The sequence below is a fragment of the Physcomitrium patens genome, chromosome 11 (assembly GCF_059467195.1).
Source record: "Physcomitrium patens ecotype Gransden chromosome 11, ASM5946719v1, whole genome shotgun sequence".
NCBI lineage: Eukaryota > Viridiplantae > Streptophyta > Bryopsida > Funariales > Funariaceae > Physcomitrium > Physcomitrium patens.
Window position 1 is genome coordinate 17,793,872 of NC_143420.1, and position 18,956 is coordinate 17,812,827.

The window sequence follows — 18,956 nt, forward strand, 5'->3', positions numbered from 1 at the left end:
AAAAATCATCAAAATACTTTAGTAATTATTCACCTCCATTATCCGTGTGCAACACCTTGAACTTGCTCTCGCATTGCTTTCCCACAAGTGCCTTAAACTCTTTAAACCTTGAAAAGCATTCATTCTTAGATTTGAAGATGAAAATATGCATCTTTTTAAAAAAATCATCAATCAATGTAACAAAGTACCTTGCTCTTTCAATAGATGGCATCTTTATTGATCTACAAACATCCAAATATACAATCTCCAACAACTTGCTTGCACATGTTGCAACTTCATTTAGAAATGAGGTCCTTTATTGTTTGTCTAGGATACAACCTTCACAAAAAAGAATCATAGTATTATTGTATGATTGTCCAAGAAGCAAGCCACTTAGTATGAATTAGAATTTTTTCATGCTTTTGGCATTCAAATGATCAAGGCATCAATGCTAAATGCCAAATTTATCTTGATCATGTAGAAACTCAACAAATAGGACCATTTCAAATCCATTCACCTTTTTATACTTGATGAAGTAGAGGTTGCTATCTCTAAAGCCCTTGACAACATTATTTCTATCTAAAGACTTGAAAAAACATCCATTCTTATTAAATTTCACCTTATAACTTTGTGAAATTAGTTTACTCATGAAAAGGAGATTTTTCTTGATTTTGAATACATGCAAGATGTCTTTCAATTTGATCATCTTGATTTGTCTTCTTACAAAAATTTCTACTATAATGGAATCTATTTAAATGGCTTATATCATGCCCTTATCTTTTATAAAAATATTTCCTATCAAAATTTCTTCATAAATATCAAATAAATACTTGTATAAAATCATGTCCTTGGTGGCACCCAAATCAACAATCCTCTCAGATATAGCACCTATGGAGGTACTTTCACAAGCCATAAATGCAAAATCATCTCTTCTAAATTGCTCATTTATATTGTTAGTACTTTTTCTATCATTTTTTTTATCTTGTAGTAATTTTGTACAAAATGACCTAATTTTCTACAAATGAAGTAAGTTCTCATATTACTATATTTAATAGAATAGCTCTTATTGCCTTTTCTTGAAAAGAAAGCCAAATCTTCACTTTGAGACTCTTTTTCTTTCTTTTTTGCCACTTCATATACAAGTCTTGCTGTCACATAGTCTATTATAAATTTCTTTAATTTGATGGATTTGAATGCCACAATGAAGTAGTTGTAGGACTTGAAAAGACTCATAAGCAAGGTCATGATAATATCACCTTTTTTTAAAGGCTTATCAATAATTGTTAGTTGATTTACAAGAGCCTTTATCTTATTGATATGATCTATGAGGTCTTCATCTTCTTTTATCTTGCAAGTGAAGAATTTCATCATTGTGGAGATGATGTTGGATAAGTTCTTGCTCTCATATATATTGTAAAGAATCTTCCATGCTTTTTCTAGTCTTTTACAAGATAAGTGAAACAACTTCAACAACACAAAAAGACACTATCAAGATCTTTCTATAAAATCATAAATTTACAATCTTAAAAGTTAAGAATCCACAAAGCAATTTTAGAGATCTATAAAATTAAAATCAACACTTTCTCATGCCAAAAAATAGGTTTAGATCTTACAAATTCTAACATTGACAAATACCATAAGATCTATTCTATATAAGTATAACTACAAGAAAATGATATCAACTTATTTGAATAGTACCATTAAGGACTGTATACATGACAAGGATTCAAGACCAAGAAATGGAGTTAGCTCAACATTAGAACAATAATTGGATACAAAGCAAGAAGGTCTTGGCTAGATTAGAAGAAGCAAGTTGTCGAGATCGAAGATCTTTTTAGCCTTGATTCTTATATATATTAGATTCTGAGAATTTTTTGAGAAGTTTTCATAAAACTTAGAAATAAAGCAAGCCTAAGATCCTTCTTTGATAATTTTTTAAATAATTTAAAGCGTCTTAGAACCTTCTAAGATCTCCTATGATCTTCTAGAATTTTCTTAGAATCTATTAAAACCTTTTGGAACCTTTTTAGAATCTATTTGAATCTACTAGAACCTTTTGGAACTTTCTAGGATCTATAAAAATCTTCTTAAAACCTTCTAAAATTTTTTAGAACCTTCTTAAATCTTCTTCAGTTGTATGACTGTGACATCACCTCCTCCTCTACCTTCGATGTCTCCAAGAAGCAATATTGTTGCAAGTCAGTATATGCACAAAAAGTTGAAGATTTGTTGCATGGTATTTGCTATATTTTTCAGTTGTTTTTTGCAAGTCAAATGGTTCATAGGCCCCTGTAGCCATCGATAGTATCCCAAGCCTTATACTTGTGATCAAGCATAAACTTTGGTATCTTTGTTATCAAATTGTCCTACAAACACTTATTTTGGGTATTTTTCATTGCGAAGTTCTATTTCAAATATAATTACTAGCGACCTATTACTAGATATCTTTTGACATCTTTGTGATTAATGTGGCTTTTCATCTAAGCGTCATCTTTGTGAGCTACTTAATTGAGATGGTATGACTGGTAGGGTGCATATTTTTTGACTATCCATATCACATAAAGTAGACAAGACCAAAAAAATATTAACAAGCTATGGTTGTGAATTCAAACTACTCACTTATATTGTTTTAAACATTTGAAAAAACTGCCTCTTTAAAGGCTGCCTCTTTTCCTTCTGTATGAGGCCAAGAACTAAGAATCTTTATAGTGAAGCCATTTTATCAAGCTACTATTCTTCATTTTGCCACTTTTGATCTAAATAGATGTTATTGATAGAACTTTTGAACCTTCATTTGCATATTTATAAGGTTATTAGCTAATTCCTATGTACAATCATTGATATCATATCCGTGCCAATGGATTAGATATTTAAGCCTTCTATATCTTATCCTTAAAGCTAACACCTCTTCTACCTGAAATTCAATATGATCATTGATTCCAACCGCAGTAGGTGGTGGTTGTCTTCAACTTCATATGTTTGATTCTTTATACCTTTCAAAAAGTGAAATATGAAAGATTAGATGAATCTTCATGGATGAAGGTAACTTCAAGCAATAAGTAATATTATTGATTTGTTTTTGAATCACAAATGGTCTTAATCTTCATTAGTCCAAGTTATCACTTGACCTGTTGATTTTTATATTATGCCAAAGAAGCCATACTTTGTTACCAATTTAGAATGGAGGATATTTCTTCCTCAATTTATTTGCTAATATCTTATAATGTTGTCGAGCTCTTTCTAGGTGAGCTTCATGGTTGCTTGAAGTTTGGCCATCTTCGTAGCATACTCTTTTGCTGTTGGATTTGTTCACTTTGAAGGCTCTATCATATCCAACTTTGGATGATGACCATAATTTGAATTGAATGGTATTTGTTACATAGATGCATGGATTGTACTATTATATGCAAATTCTACCAATGACAAGTAGAAAGTCGAATTTTCTTACTAATAGTTGATGGTGTACCTTAAATATTGCTCAAGAATTTGGTTGATCCACTCCGTTTGGCCATTAGTTTGAAGATAGAAGGTAGAAGAAAGGTTGATTTCAACCAGGTTTAGGGTATGTTTACGAATCTTTAAGAGTGCCTTTCAAAACCTTGATACAAATTGTGGTCCATGATCTAATACAATGTCATCTAATAACCTGTGATAATGATAGATATTGTCAATAAAAATTCTTGCCATCTCTTCACTAGTAATTGACTTCTTGCAAGCTATAAAATATTCCATCTTAGTCAATTAATTAACAACTACAAAGTTAGTGTCAAATGAGCTTGATGGTAGAAGATCTATAATGAAATCTATGGAGATAGATGATTATGATTGTCTTCGAATAAGGAGTTGAAGAAGTCCATATATCCAGTGTCAAGGATTCTTTGACCTTAAATAAATATGACATGATAGTACAAATTCTTTAATGTCCTTCCACATTTTAGGCCACTAAAATTTTCTAGAGAAAAATTCCAAAGTCTTGTTGAATCTAAAATGTTTGGTTGTAGGGAAGTCATGGTATGTTTGAAAAATGTGCAGGCAAGTTGGCCTTTCAAAAATGAATAAATATTCTTTAAAGAAGAAGAAGTTGTCTTTAATCTTGAATTTAGAAGAGTCTTCACAAACGTTGTTGGCAAGATGCTTGATATTGATGCAAAGTCTAAGGCATTGGTCTCCATAAACTAAGATTTATTGAAATCTGGATGCATCTAAATTGGAGCTGTTGCAAAAACATCTTTTAAGCTTTGAAAATCTTTTTTTGCTTTGGAGCCATATTCTAACTTGTCCTTGTATGTCAACTACATAAGTTGAATAGCAATCTTGAAATAATTCCTAAAAAAATCTTATAAAAGTTTACAAATCTAAGAAAATATTAGATATTTGATACAATTTTTGGCTTTGTTCAATCGATGATTATTTATACATTCTTTGGATCCATAAAAAGGCCTTTTTTGGAAATAATATATCCAACAAATTTGACTTGAGGTGCATAAAATACACACTTTTTTAGTTTTACATAAAGTCCAACACTTTATAGTTTTTTTTAACACAAGGCGGATATATTTTTTGTGGTCTTTCAGATTCTTAGAAAAGATTAAAATATCATTTAAATGAATCACAACAAATTCATTAAGATGCTTGCAAAATATGTCATTCATTAAATGTTTGAATATGGCTAGTCCATTGGTAAGTCCAAAAGGTATGATATTGAATTCAAAATGTCCATACTTGGTGCAAAATATTGTCTTTCATTCATGTCCCTCTTTAATGCATACCAAGTTATACGTGCCTTGTAGATCAATCTTTGTAAAGATCTTTGCTTGGCTAAGTTGATTAAGAAGTTTGGATATCAATGACAATAGATATTAATTCTTTACCGTGATTTTATTAAGACTGTGATAATCAACACACAGTCGTAAAGATCCATCTTTCTTCTTCACAAATAATATTAGAGCACTAGCTCGTGACTTGGAATGTCAAATAAATTTTTTAGCTAGATTTTCATCAATGTACTTTTGTAAAGTCTCAAGCTCATTCTAAGATAAATTGTAGATGGGTCCAAATAGTCGTTGAGGATCTTCTTGAAGATCATCGCATAATTATAAGGGTGATGCTTTGGCATGATGTTTGCATTTTTTTTTTCAAATATATCTACAAAATCCTTACAAGCCTCTGGAATTGTTGTTGTAGCAACTAAAGATTCTGATCATAGATTTATATAGATAGCAAATATAATGCCTTGTTTAGACACCGTCACAAATACTCTAGCTCCAATAAATAAATTTTATTTAAGTTTTATCTTATTGGATGTTAGAAGTTTTTTCATAGATTTGGGGGTTCTATGATCTACTAAAAAAAATTCTAACTTTTAAGATATCCAATCTATCCATGGATTGTATTTTTCAAGCCATGAGAGTCCTAAAATGACTAGATTTGATAGTGGTCTAGTAATGTTAAATATTACTTGGCTACTATGGTTGTCAAAGGTTATTTCTAATGGAATTGTTTCATGAGTGATGTCTTCAAAGGATAAAGATCGACCATCTATTACTTCTACATGTACGGCTTTGGATTTTTTGATCATATAGATTTTATGTAATCTAAAAAATTCTTCATCAATAAAACATGCAGAGGCTCCCAAGTCAAATAATGCATGATACTTTAGTTTTGTGACTCCTAACTATACATGTATAGTAAAACAACAAAAAAGGTTGGCAGAGAATACAAGATCTTTTTTGATTTGTGATAGTGAAGAATTCAATCACATAGTCTCTACTGTGGCTGAATGCCCTCATTTTCTTGCAAAGCTTTTAATGATGTGGCCACACTCTTCATTTGATATATACGCTAGCATTTCTCTATACAATTATCAATATGGTGGCTAGATTTTTTTAATATAAGCATAGACAAAGTTCCCTTTGACACTTTTTTCCTTGCTCAGAAAGAGGTTTGAAGTGAACTGCATCAATCTGCAAATCTTTTGCTTTGAAATGCTCATTAGAATTGGATGGTGAAGAAGTTGTAGAATAATTGATGTATACATAAGATATAATTCATGAACATTTATCTTATCATTGTTGAAATAAATAGTTATTATACTTCACAGCTTCACTAATGACTTCATTGAGTATTTAAGGATCTAGTATAGAAAAAAATAAGTTCTTAATATTGTCTCTTAATTCTCAATGAAATTGGCTCATTAATCCATCTTCTCCTCAATTTATATCAGATGCTAATTATTAAAAATCTGAGACATATGTTAATACAAAATGTATTTCTTCATGAAGGTTTTGAATTTTAGTTCTTGAAGAACAAAACTTATCATATTTACCAAATTTCTTTGAAAATGCTACCAAAAATGCTTCAAAATTGTGTAATATAAAATAATTCTTTTCAAATTGTAGAAGGAACTAAGTTAAAGCTTGACTTGAAAGCAAGGTTTTAATCAAATCAACATAAGATGCTTCAGTGGAATATTATTTAGGTTGAAGTAAGGTGATTAGTTATACTTGGTTTACAAAGCCACAAAATTTTGAGCAGGTGCCATCAAACTTTTTTGGAAGGCTAATCCTTGGTTCTTTTATTGCTATTATTGTCAAATTATTATCTTGAGTGGATGCACCTCCCATGTTTGTTGAAGCGGTTATAGTTGTTTGAGAATTTGGAATATTTATTACCATTTCATGTGGTGGTTGAGGCACTCTAGCTCCTTGACCATTATATATGGTCATGTATAGTTCTTCATTCAACTTTGATAAAGTCTCTGTCCTAATCCTCAATGCTTTAAGAGCATTAATAATAAAATCTAATTTGATCTCTTTAGAGTCTATTATATTGAAATTTTTCTATAATCATCTTCATCCATCTTTGCTTCATTCAACTAAATCCTAGACTCATCTTAATCTAGCAACCGCTTAAAATCCAAGCCACTATATTAGTAACTTATCTTCATTTTTTTACTATCTTTTGATTATTAGTAATTTATTTAAAACAATAGTATCTTATTCTTACTTTAGTATGATATCCATCTTACTTTTATATTTTTATCTTATTTTTGTAACATAATATCAGAGATAGATGAATACTTCTATAAATGAATATTGATTTGGATGAATTGTGTCATAGATGAATATTAATTTTGATAAAATTGGATGTTTTTTGTAGATAAAAAGATTAGATGATTTGCCTAGTGCTAGAGCTCCATTACCCCTAGAATGCTATCAAAGCTAAAGAGCTATTAGAGCTAAAAATTAACTCTATTGATATTAATTTTTTCTTAATTAAATTCTATTTGTTGCTAATAATGAAGACAAGTCTTTTTTGCTCTAATATAGCTTAATAATTTTATTTCTTAAATATTCCATTTTATAGATTATTTATTAACTGATTTCTTATAAATATTTGTTGCTATTGTATTAATTATATTTGACAACGGCATTTTCAATGGATCATTGCATTGATCAATTAGATGAGAAAAAAATATGGCATATGGACATTCATTATAAAACACTTAATACAAATTTGTAAGCTTTACATACATATAGATAGGTTATTAAATTATCTTATAAATATTGATGAAAAATTAAAATAAAAATCAAGCAAAGCATTGATTGCACTCAATATTAAGCCTTTGTAATTATCTCATATTTGCAAATGTAATATTGAAAAAGAAATGTGGGACATATTGGCTAAGATCCTCAGATCCTTAAGAATTATTATTAAGATATTTTTTAATGAAGAAATTGTATAGTCTTTGATACATGGATAGAAAATCTATGGAGATTTTTCTTGGACAGATTTTTGACATTAGAGATCAATATATTGAAGCCAATGATGAAATAGACAAATAAAGCATGGCATTTCTTATACATACTATATTTCTAAAATCTTGGAATTCACTTATTTAATTAATTGCATTAAGAAAAATAAAAGATGTTATAAAAAAGATAGTATAATTTATTCTCTTTGAAAAAGAGATGCAAAGGAAGGAGAAGACTAGTTTTTTATTTTTTTCTTTAGTAGTGCATGTAAGAAGAAAGCAAGTCTTAAAGAAGAACCATCTACAACAAAAGCAAAAGCCTAAGATTAATAAGTCTAGAAGTATTTGTAGGACTTATAGATAGAAAGGATATTAGTAAGGAGATGTAAAATATTATAAAAGAAATAACATTGGTATAATAAATGTTGGCATTGCTATTGCTCTTTCAGCTCAAGAAACATCATTTAATTCAAACATAATAATTATATTGTTGTCTCAATTACAGCATTATGTATGCATTGATATTACAACAAATGTATACATCTAAAGAGACAAGAGTAAGCTTCTCAATTTTGATAAAAATGTGGCTATCCAACTCTAAGGCTATAATGGTGGCATTACCAAATTATAAGGCTCAAGTAAGATATATTTTATAATTTTAGATCCTATAGAAAAATGCTTTCATGTTGTTATGAAGAATATCTATTAGATTCTTAGAGCACATGATAATTTATTACTAGTTGCAACTTTATATAAGAAAGTTGTAAATTTAACTTTAATGTTAATAGAATCAACTAGATTCTTTCTTTAAGTGACTTTTTTATACAAGATATGCTAACAAGTAAAGCTTATCTTATGCCTTATGAATTTGAAGAAGTTGCTATAATTTCTAGTTCATCTATTTCAAGTCATATATATATTGAATGGCATGAAATATTAGCACATGCTTAAATGTATATAATATAGAAGTCAGAGGAGATGAATTGTATTGAAGGATTAAAGATCAAGGGAAAAAAAGATAAAATATCTGTATTTGAGTCATGCATTGTTGGCAAGGCCTATAGGCAAGCTTTTTCACATATGCACAAGCATGATAATGGTATTTTAGATGTAATAATATTTAATCTTAGTTTCTTTGATATGACTTGTTTTGATGGCGCCAAATGGTTAGTTATGTGGATCAATGAATATTCAGGCTATTATGGCCTTACATTTCTTTATACTAAGGAACAAGCACATATTGCTTATAAGACTTGAAAAGCAAAGGCACAAAGAAGAATTGGAAGAAAGATAATTTTTTTTTTTATTGATCAAGGAACTAAATTTTTGAATAATAAGTTTGGTTTTTACTTCAAAGCTAAAGGCATTTGGTACATGATCACTCTTGCATATACACATGAAATTCTTGGCATGGCAAATCATATAATACTAACTATTTTTTGAAGGAATACAAACACTTCTAGACAATGCTAAGTTGGATCGTCAATATTGAGCATTTGTAGAAAAATTTGTCACTTGGACTCACAATCATCTTCTACTTGTAAGATTCAATGGTAATACATCACATGAAGTTTTTTACAATGACAAATCTTTTTTTCAAAATAATCATTGCTTTGGTTTTCTTGTTTGGCATTCTATACCAAAAGAAAAATGTCAAAAGCTTGATGCAAAGGTAAAGAGGGATATTTTTATTAGATATTCAAAAGTAAAAAAAGGATATGAATTTTTTTTATCTTAAAGAGAAGAAGGTGATCTTTAGTCAAGATGTGATTTTTCTTGATAATAAGGATGAATTACTTAATGAGCCACTAATCCCTCAAAAAAAACCTGAAAAAGATATAGATCATAGAAATAATCTTAATATATTTGATTTTCAATATGCAAATGAATTAAAAATATTCCAACCTCAAGCCTCAAGATTACATGTGCATGATGGATTTTATGGAAAAATGGTTGAAGAAGAAGCAAACCTTATACTAATATAAGTAGTGGAATTCCATTAATGAGAAGTGGAGGTAACTATTCAAGTTCTACTACTAAGATGTCATTATGTAAGTAGCATTGACTTAGAAAATATTATAAGTGGTAAGTAGGATATTTTGCACATCTTGAAAAATAGAAAATAATTTTATTCAAGGAGATTATAACTTCTTGATTGAAATAATGGATATGATTAATATTGATGAATATGCAAAATCGGAGATTGTTGAACAAGCCATGAATTCACCTTTTTGCAAAGAGTGGAGTCATGCTATGAAAGAAGAACTTGATTCTTTAAAAGATCATGGTATATGGAAATTTTTATTTTTACCTAATGATAGAAAGACTATAGGTTCAAAATAGATTTAAAAAAAAAACTTACTAATAACAACTCCATTGAATGTTTTAAAATACCATTGGTTCCAAAGAATTTTAGACAAATGAAGAATCTTGATTACTAAGAAACTTTTGTACTAAATGCTTGCCTTGCAATAATTTGCATATTTGTTATAATTACCACTATCTTTGATTGGAATATATTACAACTTGATGTTGTTTTAGCTTATTTAAATGGAAATTTTTAAAAATATGATATTTATATGGAAATTCTAGAAGGTTTGGAAGTTCTATTAGAATATAAAGGCAAGGTGTTACAATTGCTAAAGACTTTATATAATTTGAAGTAATTTGGAAATGGATAGAATAAGAGTTTGAATAAATTTTTATTAAATCTGGATTGGAAGCTCTCAAAATTAGACCTTTTTTTGTAGACAATATATATTGAGAAATTAATTCTTACACTAATTATCTATATTGATGATATACTTATTAGTGGCAAGAACTTTGATATCCTTATGAAATACAAGAATGAATTACAAAAGTGTTACAAGATGAAAGACCTTGGTGAACCTAGTATCTTTTTTGCATTGATTTTTTGTAAGATAAGAAAAATGATACTATTAATTTGAACCAAACTAAGTACATTTGTTTAAAGTTATAGAAATTTGGGATGAAAGATGCAAAGGCAATTACAACACCAATGGTACAAAGTCATGATATTAAGCAAGAGAATGATGAGCTTTTAGATGCAAAAGGTCTAAAGTTATATCAAAAAGCTTAAAGTTCGTTATTATATCTTCCAAATAGTCAAAGGTATGATATTATATTTTCTTATCAATACATTGCTCAATACATGGCACATCTATATGTTTCACATTAATAAGGAATCAAACAAATATTTTTTTATTTGCAATGAATAAAATATTTGGTATTAAAATATGGAAGAAAAGAAACAAATTTGTAACTAGTAGACTACAATGATGTAGATAGAGCAAGTTGTGTAGAAATGTGCCATTTAATAGAAAGTTGTGCATTTATATTAGGTAGAATAATTATCACTTGGTTAAGCAAAAAATACTCTTTAGTTTTTGTTTTGTTAGCAAAAAACAAAGTATGCAACTTTGATTGCTGCAACAAGGGAGACTTTGTGGCTTTGTAAAATACTTAGAGATTATGACATTCTTAAGCCAGAAAAGATTTTTATTTATAAAGATAATCAGAATGCCATTGCTATTGCCAAGAATCCAATATACTATAGCTGTAGAAAGCATTAGGATACAGAACATCATTTTATTACACAATGTGTGGAGAAAGGACAAATTAGTTTAGAGTATTGTACCATGGAGCAAATGGCAGCAGACATCTTCACAAAACCTCTCCCTACAAATATTTTTTTTTCACTTTTAAGGATATTAGGTCTTGTTTCACTTGAGAATTAAGTTCCACTTCCGGAAGAGAAGTGATTAATGTCCCATATTATTTGTACTGAAAGCTGTGACTTATCTAGCATTTAACTAAGACATCAAAAATGCCCTTCATTTGGTTTCCGGTACTTTTTGTATGCAACAAATGATGTCTATCTTGCTTTCATGTTTTCATCTTGTTTTAGTAACAGAAATAGTATCAACTCGATTGCAACTATCACTAATTTGCCTTTGTCTGGTACCACAGATCAGGTTGCTGAACCAATGGTTGATACTCAGGTTGATTAGGAAGATACGCTTGCTGAGTTCCTCCAGGCGGACACACCACCATTTGTGCTTGCGGCTTAATGCACTCTCCCATTTGAACGGAAGGATATCCATGAGGTTGCCCTTGAGGATACATGGGCTGACCCTATTGAGTTCCATAAGCTGGCAGCTGCTGGACATAAGTCGGATTGGGTAGCGAAGTGTATGTTTGCGCTGCAGCCGCTGCCTGATAGTATCCGGCTGCTTGAGGCTGGAACTGTCCTCCGACTTGAGATTGGAAGAACGAGGAGTTCTTCGGCGGTTCGTATCCCATGACAAAGCTACCCGTCGGCTGAGGTTGGAAGTACGCAGAGTTCGCAGGCGGCGCGTATCCCATGTCTACAATCCCCGTCGGCTGCAGTGTAGCCTGCGGCTGGAAATAATTCGAGCCGGTTGCTGGTGGCATCTGCTGAGGCTGTGGCGCGTAGCTGGGAGCCGTGCCCGGCATCATAACAGGGTTAGCGATATGAATATAACAGGGAGCTTGGCTCGAGGAAGGATACGGCGACCATTGCTGAGATTGCGCTTGTTGCTGATGGTATCCGTTTGTTTGGGCACCGCTGCTGGTTGCAACCTGCGTAGCGGAAACCTCTTGCGTTTGAATGTGAATGCCTTGGACGTTTCCAAACGCGTCAACCTGCATGCCGTCGACGACTTGAGAGACGACCGTGGTTTGCACAGCGACTTTGGTGACGCAATTCTCCTCCATCCACTGGGTATGCACGATCTCCGCCTTGTCACCGAGCTTGCGGTACATTTTTTTGATGAGGTGCCGGTGCATCATGTACTTGGGCACGGTCAGCAGCGGCGTCATGATCCAGACGACGTCCATTGCGGAGTCGCCGATCATCTCTAACAGAATGTCCCTCAGAATCTCCGTCCAGATCCAGTCTCCGAGCCCGAGCTTCTTCAGAACCTCGAGCACGGCGGTTTCCACGCCCGCCATCACCGAGCTTTTCCCCGAGTTCCTGATCGACCTACCCACATTCTTGCTCATGTCCCGCAGGTCGTTGAAGGAGCGCACGTTGAGCAGCGGGATGAGGCCCAGGGTTAAGGAGAAGTCGAGGCACTGGATCAAGGTCGCGGCCACCACCACTGCGACGCCGCTGAAGGGGATGACCGTGGAGCTCAAGGACGATAGGGCCACCGTCGTCAGGTCCATCACTCGCTTGCGGCATTCCTCGTCCACGATGCCGTTCAGCCGCTTCTTGATGAGCTCCTTCACTCGGAGACATATCTCAGCCTCTGCAGAATTGGAATCCACAAGTTCGTCAATAAATTCCGGAATAAAAGAACAAAAAGAAGCCAGCAACTCTAAATGTCCAAAATCTAACACGTCTTCTGTTGTGAGATTGAGATTTGCATTTCTGTCTCGCTATTTCCTCAAATGAAAATGGTGCAAGAATTTTGACAATATTAGCGGTCACAACTAGTGAATTAACAGAGCTCCGACAACTGATCAAACTGCAACTATATTTTTCCTCCTTTAATGAACACATCCAAAGCTACAGAGAGGATGAGCCTTAAAATAAACCACAAACATTCCAACAACATTTTTAGCCTCTAAAAACCACGCACTATGTGTCGAAAAGCGACTACCACAGACGGTTAACACCATGAACGTTTCAAGTCAAAACTCACCAGTAGCGTTTCTATGCTTCGAGCGCTGATTCTCAAACTCCTTCTTGTAAACCGCGATCGACTTATTGTCGATTAAGGCAGCCGTCCCCTGCGCACCAAACTCGGCACCCATCTTGACTCAACCCCAGGCTCGAAACACTCTCGACGATGGGAAGTTGATACCGAAGGAGGTCTCAAGTCGAAGCCTGTTTGTATCGAACTAGTAGCTAGCGTCTCCTCATCTGCACACAAGCGAGCGAACTCAGTGGCAACTAACTGCAAATACCTAAGCTGATCTCTTACGCAAGTTGGTGCTCTAGAATGAAACTATGCTGGCAAGTCGGCTGGCTGTAACAGTTGATGATGAAACTGAAGGACTGGTGTTGCTAATTATATAATGGAGGTGCCGAAAGTTCACAGAGGATAGATTCGGGTCTGAAGCTGTCCTGGTGATCGACATGGAATCCAAGTTGACTGCAGTGCGCGTATTGACAAATGACCCTTACCGACAACATTGAATGCCGCGGTAAGTCCGGACAAGGCATTTGAATGTCCGCAATCACTTTCAGCTGGGTACCATGGCCATATCATGATGTATTGGTTTATGTGGTGAGCAGGTTTAGGGTCTCTTTGTGAATATTTTAATATTATTCATATTTTAATAACAAGGCACGTTGGTTTTTGAGCATATGACATATGCAGCTTATGAAAAAGCAATCTCCAGAAAATAACATGTGTTACTTATCCACTGACCTAACATCAGGAATCACTGTGGATTTTCAATATATTAAAAAGCTTGCTACATTTGGTCATTTCAAAGATGGATGTGGAGTGATGTAACTTAGGCTATTGACAAATATTAGTGCCAAATAAAAAAGAGGGGAGTAAAATCCTAAACCCTAAACCCTAAACCTGATCTCTCATCGTTACTTCTTGTGCCGCTGCAGGCATCCACCGCAGCTACTTTGACATATGCACGAAAAACCACACTCGACGATGGTAATTCTTTCCATCCTTATACGACTACGTCTAAGTACCGAGCCGATGCAGCCAATACTCAAATGCTTAAATGTAGCCAAACTCGCATGCATCGCCTCTCCAAGATCTCCCTTTTTTAAAAGTCCGTACATGTTGTCCCCGAATAGTCATACCGCCGTAGATTGTAATGTCTAGCTTTCTCGCCCGGATGGGCAAATGGGCCCTCCGTCCAATCATGGCTCCTCCCTCTTATACATCGCCTCACCTAGAATTCCAACATCCAAAACTGATTGCATCTATACATATCTATCACTAGCCATGCCTCCTCGTCCTCGTTGTTCGATGACAGAAAATTGTTGAACAATGCATCAAAAAATGTGTGTAATCCTAGCGATCAAGTTCCTCAGCCTCCAACAGTGATGCCGATCCCAAGTTCAACCCTCGCATGTCTGTTCAACTTGCTTTCTTCCTGCTTCTTCATAAAAGCCCCCTTGGCCACTCCCCGCCTCAATCCGTGACTCCTCGTTTGTCATCAAAAATCTCAAAAACTCACCCTTAGACACCGACAACCTCGGCAGGCTCCAAAAGAAATTGTTGAATGCGTGCAATCCTAAATCCTACCTCCAAAAGCTGTGGCTCTTCTAGTACACCCCACCGAACGTGTCATCTCGAGACACCTCTGCATCGTGCATCGCCGTGGACAAGAACGAGGTCCACTGCCAAATTGCATGCTGCGCTTGCACATCCTGCGACATAGGCATGTAGTCATCCATCGATTCATATAACGATAGCGAAGACAAACTCCCCTGTCCAGCAATGCCAGTTTCCCCGCTCCGTCGCTCATAAACATCGACTTTTTTCCTCCGTCCACGAAACCTTAAACCTACTACTTATACAACACTGCCATTGTCTCCCTCGCAAGTCCCTGCTCCTCTTCACTTCACGTCTTTCTCCACCCTCTACCCTCGGTTGCATCTCATTGGCCACACTTCCATCTCTCCCAACCTCGAATTGCCTTCCGACCGCTCATTCTCTCCTTGCTTTGCAAGCAAACCTAAACGATGTGTTCATTGAGACATGCGCCGTACTATCCTGCTCTTCTATGAAGCTTGAGGCAGCCTTCGATTGGAAGATTAGGCGACCAGGGGAAGGGTTATGAGAGTGGCATCTAGGAGACGGTGGCAGTATGGGTTTAGGGTTCATAGAATCATATGGTATGACATCTGTTCAATCTTAGTCATCTCATTGAGCCTAGTATACAATCCGTCAACCACCTCTAATTGGGAACCATACATACACACACACACACACACACACACACACACATGGAAGCATGTAGACTTTTAGACACAAATTGATATGTTATGCAGGTGGTGGAGTAAACAAGAGTTGACCTAATAAGGAACATGCAAACACACACACACACAAAAAAAAAAAAAAAAAAAAAATAGAAACAAAAAAAAAAAAAAACAAAAAACAAAAAACAAAAACAATGCAAATCGTCCAAAGACTGCCTCAACTTCACTTCAAAAGAAAAAACAGATCAACACTGGGCAGCCGAATTTTGATCCAGCATAAGATTACCTCCAATGTTTGGAATTCGAGCTTGGAGTCTGACTCACCTCACCTTATATCACAACTTCATCTTTGACTGGACTAGATAAACTTGGTTTAGGGTTTTAGGATTTTAGGATTAAGGGGTTTTACAACACTCACAAATTGTGAAGCTCAGTTCACAATTGCTTTCATGCCTCCACTCATTCTCAAGTCCTCAATTCAAGATTACTGACTGCTGCATACCTCAGACTGCAATAGCTTTCATCATTTCATGTGAGCCAAGGGAAGCAGCACTCCTTCACAAATAACCGACACATTCTATACAACACAAAATAAAAAAATACAAACAAAGCCAAATACACAAAATGGACCAACAGCCCGAACAAAGCAACAAAATATATAAAATAAATGTGTCATAAAAAACTTGAAAACCTAGAAATGAACAAAAAGTCCACATTCTCCATCAACACAAAAATCCCAACAACAACAACAACAACAACAACAAAAAAAAAAAAAAAAAAAAAAAACTTGTTATACCTTCCGAGAGACCGCAGGTACCAATTTTTAAATATATTTCTAAATAAACCCACATGCATTCGAGGACGGCGAATACATGCGACAGCTCATGAACTTGAGCAATAAATCTTGTCCTCGCATCCATAACAAGAGCCCATAGATTTGTACAAGAAGCCACACTACTTATATACAAACCGTCTTCATTATCCTTTTCTACGTGCTCCATAAGCCGAGAATCAACTGCATCGTAGTGATACCTGCACGTTGAAACAAAAATAGGAATAAAAATTCAGTAAATGGATCTGTTCGAATCCAGGCTGCTTGCTGAAAGTAAACGCATGTCGTAGAAATCAGAATTACTGATCGACATCCAGGAAAACAAAGTCAAAATCGATGATACACACATGATCGGGTTCATGCCTAACTGAGCAACATCACACAACATCAATGATGAAAGCTTGCACCCCCTTACCTCTGCTTTATTTGGCCACTGAGGGTTGTAAACATTGTAATCCATTGAATTGTAGGCATTCATAATCAGATCTTTTTCTTAGGTTGGTCAACCTTATCTTCTTCAACATCTGATTCGCCCTCTCTTCTGACCAACCTGTATGGAATACTAGAAACAAAAGGCTTTATTAATATGATGATCAAATGAAGAGTAGGTTCAAAAAAAGAATCCTCAGTGTAGGGACAGGAAAAACGAAGCAAAAGAAGGTCATAGAATGCACCTTTTCAATACTATCTGTGTTTATGGGTCTCACAGTAGGATTAGGACCCAAGATGGAATCGAAGAGTAGAACGAGCTTGCCGTGATTTGACTCTTCATTGAACTTTATGTTTGCGACTATCTCCAAAATGTCTGTTTAAAAACGGAATTGGGCAAAAACAGCGCAACATTTCAGGAGATGTTGCCATTTTCTTCTTCCACACCAGAAAACCTTTGTTGTTGCCTTACAAAACCAAATATATAGAGTACGTCCAAATGAAAAATAGTGAAAAGGAAGGAAGGAAGGAAGGAAGGAAGAAAAAAAAAAATAATAAATAAATAAATAAAAATATATATATATTGCATTGATTACTTCTTCATTAGCTACTAGCTACAAAGTTGATCGGTACCTAATAACCTTGCGAAGGAAGACTACCCTACAGAAGGAATATCAAAGTGTAAGCTAGTGATCCCAAGTCGTCCTTCCTACTCCTAGTCCTTCTCATATGTGCATGCACACTTGCATAGCGAACAGTTCCACTGCATGTATGGAAATTACACAGAATCAAAATATAGCTCAAAAGCAAAATAATCGCTCTCAATCGCCAAAATATGAATGGCAACTACAGATCAGGACAAGGAGGGGGGGGGGGAGAGAGCCTCACCAAAAAACATCAGGCCTTTGGTGATATTCTACATGCTGACCGGTTGTACCATCCCCCCATTGAATAGCTGCATATATGAGAGAAAGATGTTAATCTTGGTGTGAAATTGACTTGTGCATGGACGTAACAGTAATAAACTCATCCAATTCTCAGTCCAGATGCTCTTCATGTAACAGTTAATAGATGTTAAAAAAAAAAAAAAAAAAACTGATGTAATGCCAAATTGGAGCGAAGAAAGTTGTTAATGTGTGAACAGAGAACGAATTGCAGCACAACAATATTGAAAACTCACCAAGCTCGAGATATACAAGAAAAAGCTTCTTCTCTTCAGGTATATTATATTATCCCAAGAGAAAATTCTCGGGCTTCATGTCTCCATGTACATACCTGCTCAGTCAGAACGAACTACCCTAAATACTTGCGCTTGACTTGAAGAGTTCCAAACATCCCAAAGACTTGGTCCAAGCATATCCATAACCTACAGCATATGAACAAAGTCAAAATTGGATTAAAATAAATAAATAAATAAATACATAAATAAATAAATAAATCATGAAACAAGTTTGAAAAGAAGACAACTACATGAAAACTGAAGGTCTGCTTGGACTACAACAATTCAATAGGTGACTCACCATGACATAGTAGTTGCCTTGTCGACCTTTGTAATATACGCGACGAATACCATGGTTGCCACCAAGTGTATTGAAGAAAGAATCCATGCCAACCATGGTAGTTTAGGAGACAAGCTCTAATCACATTTGAATGATGAAAATAAGAAATACAGAAAGGTGATTGCGACACTAATAATCACATCCCAAGAGTGAAATCACAATGGAACGAGCTCGAGACACAGGTTAAGGGTTTTGGATTTAGGGTTTAGGTAATTAAGGGTTTAGAGTTTAGGGGTTTAGGATTTAGGGTTTAGGGTTATAAGGATGTCCCTGATTTTTGGGCATCATTATTTTTGATTTTTGACTTGACCTATCCCCCCATTTATGGTGTCTTGGATTTCAATGGTATAATTCTTTTCCTATACAAGTTTATAGTTTGGAAGATTTAGCTACTTTGACTTGGAGTTTAGGATTTTTACTTTTGTTATATGAGGCTTTTTGAAATTTTTGAAAAGTCCA

General features: G+C 34.4%; 1 protein-coding gene and 1 pseudogene across 1 annotated transcript; both read right to left on the reverse strand.

Moving 5' to 3' along the window:
- Positions 1 to 11,332: 11,332 nt before the first annotated feature.
- LOC112288468 (uncharacterized) lies at positions 11,333 to 13,872 on the reverse strand. Its single transcript, XM_024532663.3, has 2 exons — positions 13,423 to 13,872; positions 11,333 to 13,026 (listed from the first exon to the last, which is right to left on the reverse strand). The coding sequence occupies exons 1-2, from the start codon at positions 13,532 to 13,534 to the stop codon at positions 11,888 to 11,890; spliced, it is 1,251 nt and encodes a 416-aa protein (XP_024388431.1). The 5' UTR covers positions 13,535 to 13,872; the 3' UTR covers positions 11,333 to 11,887.
- A 1,148-nt stretch (positions 13,873 to 15,020) lies between these two features.
- Positions 15,021 to 18,554, reverse strand: LOC112289115 (casein kinase 1-like protein HD16; annotated as a pseudogene).
- Positions 18,555 to 18,956: the final 402 nt, after the last annotated feature.

Coding starts and splice junctions, on each gene's coding strand:
- LOC112288468 (XM_024532663.3), bottom strand. CDS start 13,534: ATGGGTGCCGAGTTTGGTGCGCAGGGGACGGCTGCCTTAATCGACAAT. Junction 13,027..13,422: donor GAAGCATAGAAACGCTACTG/GTGAGTTTTGAC, acceptor CCAATTCTGCAG/AGGCTGAGATATGTCTCCGA.